General features: G+C 37.2%; 1 protein-coding gene across 1 annotated transcript; it reads left to right on the top strand.

The window, feature by feature from the left end:
- The first annotated feature begins 268 nt into the window (after positions 1 to 268).
- On the top strand, positions 269 to 4327 carry LOC135617519 (shikimate kinase 3, chloroplastic-like). Its single transcript, XM_065117845.1, has 10 exons — positions 269 to 699; positions 1837 to 1883; positions 1986 to 2040; positions 2140 to 2212; positions 2323 to 2410; positions 2946 to 3028; positions 3114 to 3243; positions 3517 to 3595; positions 3936 to 4000; positions 4097 to 4327. Exons 1-10 carry the CDS (start codon positions 483 to 485, stop codon positions 4166 to 4168), a joined length of 909 nt encoding a protein of 302 aa, XP_064973917.1. The 5' UTR covers positions 269 to 482; the 3' UTR covers positions 4169 to 4327.
- The last annotated feature ends 491 nt before the right edge of the window (positions 4328 to 4818 follow it).

Here is a 4818-nt window from a genome sequence, read left to right as displayed (position 1 = left end):
TCCTTAAATTAACGGAGAAGAAAAATAGGAACCTTCTAATACTATATAAATTGGCATTGAAAACATCAATTCTGTAAATAAAAAAATGGTTTTGAAGCATTTAAATCAAGCAAAAAAAAAAGACTAATAGCCCTTGGGGGCATATTGGTAACTTTAGGTATATGTATTGAAATGCAACAATTCGATCACGCTGAGCGGCAATAAATAGCCACACCGCCTCCCTTCGCTTCTCCTCTTCCTCCCATCTCCTCCCACTCTCCCCCCCCCCCCCACCCGGCCGGAGATCCTATTCCGAGCGACTACGTTGGTCCGATCCTTCAAACCCCCTGCGGGTTGCTGAGTTTTGAACTTCCGATCGAGGCCAGCGCGCTCGGGAATGGTGCCGGTTCGGTTGTTCTTGCAGGGAGTTTGGGTATTTGGCAACTTATAACGAACAAGAGAGGCAGATTTGCTTTTTCTATTGTCGATTCTTAGATCGGAAGATGGAGGCGAGTTCGGCGCTGAGCTTGCAATCCTGCTCTTGGATCGGTACGGAGAAGGTCGGACGGAAGACTGGCGGCTTCGCCAGGCTCTCCAACCGATGCTTGGAGGAGCGCAAGGTCGCCATGGTTCGATTCGGGGATCCACGGAGGAGTGGAGCTTCGATTCGCACCGGACATGCCGAGCGCAAGATTTTTTGTTGTCACAAGAAGCCATCAGGTGAGTTTTTGCCCTCTTTCTTTATTTGGGTCTCCAGAATTTATTATTCTGTCCAATTTCTTATTGCTTGTAGAGTTTGTAACATTTATTTACGAATATTTACTATTCTTTTGATTTCATCCATTTAATTGCTTTCTTAATGCTTCGAATCAGTAACTAAGGCACGCAAGATTTTTATGTTTTATGGTCTTGTACGTCTGAAAATATTTCCATCCACAGAAATAGCAGTGTTTTTTTTTTTTGTATGGGATGGAATAATCTGTCTGATCTAGAACATGTGAAACACATGTTGAACTGTGTGGTACCTTAGATTAGAAAAGAGTGAGGATGATAAAGATGGTCCTCTGCCTTGCTTTTCTTGGTTTCAGTTTCTTTGGCATAGGTTTAAATTGTAAAAAATTCTTGAGTATGTAACTATTTGTCAAGACATTCCTTGGATTCTAAGGTTCTATTAGGGATTACATGTAGGATGTCTTAGAGGGTCAATAATGATTTGGAATTTTTTATCCATCTGAAACACTGATATTACCATTCCCGTTGATCACAAATAATGAGACCGTCTGATAGGGATGTGCTTAATTTCCTTGTGGTGCCATTTACTTTTGACTGTGATCTTGGTCTTTGTCCCCATTGGAAGATCAGTGACCTGAGCTTATTTTTAAGAAACCCACATTTACTAAAATTAGCTTAGTTTTTTGGTCACTTCTACTCAAGAACTGTTACAAAAACCAAACCTGATTGTCAGTTGAAAAAAATTTCAGGCACTTCTCGAGACTTGTTTGGATGGATATATCACCTAGGCTTATTATATGAACTTAATAATCTAATTTGCAACACCAGAAAGAGAGATGACATATCTCTGTTTAAACTGGTCTACTCACATTTTAGATCATAAATCTTTAGTTTTTGAATACGGATGATTGTTATGGTAGAATAGACTTTCCTTTTCTCCATTAGCCATGAGATAGCCTTATTGCAATTGCTACAATAATACTATCGTCAAACTTGACTGTACAAGTGTTTTGATAACTGTATTGGTTGAATGACAGATATCTTTGTGATAAGTGATCCTAATTGTCTGTTAGTTAACAATCTTTTTTTGGTTAGTAATTACTTCAGATCTTTTTGGTGGTACAGGCTCAGAGAACTTTCACAACTCATTTGATGAAGCTCTCGTATTGAAGGTTCGACATTGTTTAAATGCAAATTTTGAAGGAAAAGAACTTATATAGTGGTACCATCATTTTTGTAATGTCATTATAAACCTAATATTGGTCTGAATGCAGAGGAAGTCAGAAGAAGTTCTTCCCTACATGAGTGGGCGTTGTATCTATCTTGTTGGTTAGTATTTTATGAATTGTGAGCAATAAGTCATTAGATAACTTTAATTATGAAATAATAAATTAGGATGTCTGAATGGTTTGTTTGTGTCTGTTGCAGGGATGATGGGTTCTGGTAAAAGCACTGTAGGCAAGATCTTAGCAGAAGTGCTACGTTATTCTTTCTTTGACAGGTTTGTTTCATATTCTTGATAATGTATTGTGTTCATCTTATGAATAAACCTGTGTTTTATTTCATTTATTTTACTTGTAATTGAATATTTAATGGCTCTGTTCTTTACAGTGACAAATTGGTCGAACAGGCTGTTGGTGTATCTTCTGTTGCCCAGATATTTGAGGAGTATAGTGAAGCCTTCTTCAGAGACAATGAGGTGCTTACATATTTTTATTGTCTTAGATGAATATTGTATTTTTTGGTAAATCATATATAGATGTTATGGGGACTTGTGATTTCAGAAACTTCTTGTGATTACTGGATGAAAAATGTGCACCTTATGACAAAATTGTTAGCTTTCCAAACATGTTTGATAAAGTTCATGACCAAATATGTTCACTTCATTCCAAAAGGCACAAATTTATCATCCATTCCTTACTTCTCCTGATCCATGCTTAGACGTAATATTTATCCTTTTTCATGTTTTGAGGATTTATTAGCATATTTTCCTTTCATGCACCCACAACTAATCTTATGTTTGTGAACATTGGTGATGTTAATAAATTTTTGTGATTAGTGGATGACAAATGCGTATATTGTGGCCCAGTAATGTTTGGCCGATAATGTTGGATATATCCACAGCCATATGTTAACTTATCACAAGATGCACAACTTTGTAACTTGTTTCATTATGTTTTCCTTTTTTGCTTCAGTTTAAATTGGTTCCTAATATTTTCCTTTTCATGCTCTAGAGTGAGGTCTTAAAGGACTTGTCTTCAATGCGCCGTTTGGTTGTCGCAACTGGTGGTGGTGCCGTAATTCGTCCAATCAACTGGTAGTTGACGTAACACACAATTCTATTTGTTAAACTTTCTTGAAGGCGGCAATGTTAACTAAGTGTTATTATTTGAAACTGTCAGGAAATATATGAAACAGGGGATTACGATCTGGCTAGATGTTCCTCTGGAAGCTCTGGCGAGGCGGATTGCTGCTGTAGGGACTGCTTCGCGCCCTCTTTTGCATCAAGAACCTGGTGATCCATACACGAAGGTAACCTCTGCATGAAACTATATGATAAGAAACTCACCTACCAGCTGGACTGGAGCCTAATATATATTCTGATTAGGTGACAAGTCTTGTTGAGTGGTCTATTCTTCTTTGAAGACATTTAAGTTAATTAACCAATGTGCAATTTTCTAAGAGAAAGTGATTGTTGGTTGATAGGAAAACCTGTAACTTCAGCTTTTCGTGTTAAGAGTTGAACTGTAAACAAAAAAAGGGTGCTGCATTGAGAACATGGCCTAACTATTGATATCGCTGCAGGCTTTTGCGAAACTCACTGCACTCTCCGAACAAAGGGGCAAGGCATATGCAAATGCTGATGCAAGAGTATCCCTTGAACGTATGTTCAGTTGCATTATTTTTGGCCACTAATTATTTCTAGCTACATTCTACTCGAATCCAAGTTTTAGTTCTGGCAATTATATATTTAATTGTTCTACACTTTTTTAAGTTCTCAATTTGTCATATCATTTATGTTTGTATAAATTACTCTCCATGCTGTCATTTCATTTCTGATTCTGAACCACGTTTACCATTGTGGATCTTCGCCTTTAGTTTAGGAGAGTTACTATCAGGCTCCCCATTATTCAGATAAGCTGTACACAATTGGTCATCTAGTCAATTTGTAGTAGTCACCAAACAAAATTTAACTGGATAAATTTACTTTGGTCATTGTGCAGATATTGCAGATAAAAAGGGCCATGGGGATGTTCATGCGCTTACACCAACGGATATTGCATTTGAGGTATAACTTACACCAGTTCTTTCATCACTTGTCTGTAATTTTTGGGTGTTACGGTCAACCTCTGAAATGTTTCTCTTTATGTTTACTATTTGGCAGGCACTAACACAGATCGAGAGCTATGTTATCGAGAATGCAGCTGCTTTGAATCATCGTTTCATTCTGGGATGAAATGCCCAGATCATCCCTGCCTCTCTACTGTATCTCATGTCTTTGCTTATATCCATTACATAAAATCTTTTTGTTTATTGAAGATACGAACCTGCTCAGTTGGAGTCCTGTAAATGAATAAGCACGTAATGAAAAACTTGCAGTCCAAATGCACCCAAATTTTGTTTTTGCAGATGCTTATTTTTATTTTATTCCCTTCATTTAAGAAATAATTGGCATGTAAACAAATATCTAATATTCATCAGCTTGCAAAGAACTTATTAGTTCCTCAAATGTGAAAATAGATAAAACCTTAAGACTTCTGACTTATATGATAGTTAATCTGTTCAAGGTGTGTGTGTGTATGATGGCTTATACAGTACATGCTACATCCTTCAACTAAGATGATGACTTATGTGATAGTTAATCTGTTCTAGGGATGGACTTGCGTATCCAGCGGCCATATTCCATGGTTTAAATAATGCCTTTGTTGTTTTATGGTGATGGAGTCTGGTTGGAGAGTCACTCAAATTCAACATCACGTATATCTCATCAACCGATTTGATCTTTTTTTGTATCTCTATCATTTACACCAACTGACAGGCATGGAGTTATTCAGCCTTCCATTGCAAATAAATATGGATGGCTCAGTGCTGAAATCCATATCACCT

The sequence above is a fragment of the Musa acuminata genome, chromosome BXJ2-7 (genome assembly GCF_036884655.1).
Source record: "Musa acuminata AAA Group cultivar baxijiao chromosome BXJ2-7, Cavendish_Baxijiao_AAA, whole genome shotgun sequence".
In the NCBI taxonomy this organism is placed as follows: Eukaryota; Viridiplantae; Streptophyta; class Magnoliopsida; order Zingiberales; family Musaceae; genus Musa; species Musa acuminata.
The sequence above is the reverse complement of the archived record's forward strand: the minus strand, read 5'-3'. Positions and strand labels throughout refer to the sequence as shown.

Coding starts and splice junctions, on each gene's coding strand:
- LOC135617519 (XM_065117845.1), top strand. CDS start 483: ATGGAGGCGAGTTCGGCGCTGAGCTTGCAATCCTGCTCTTGGATCGGT. Junction 700..1,836: donor TTGTCACAAGAAGCCATCAG/GTGAGTTTTTGC, acceptor TTGGTGGTACAG/GCTCAGAGAACTTTCACAAC. Junction 3,029..3,113: donor GTAATTCGTCCAATCAACTG/GTAGTTGACGTA, acceptor TGAAACTGTCAG/GAAATATATGAAACAGGGGA.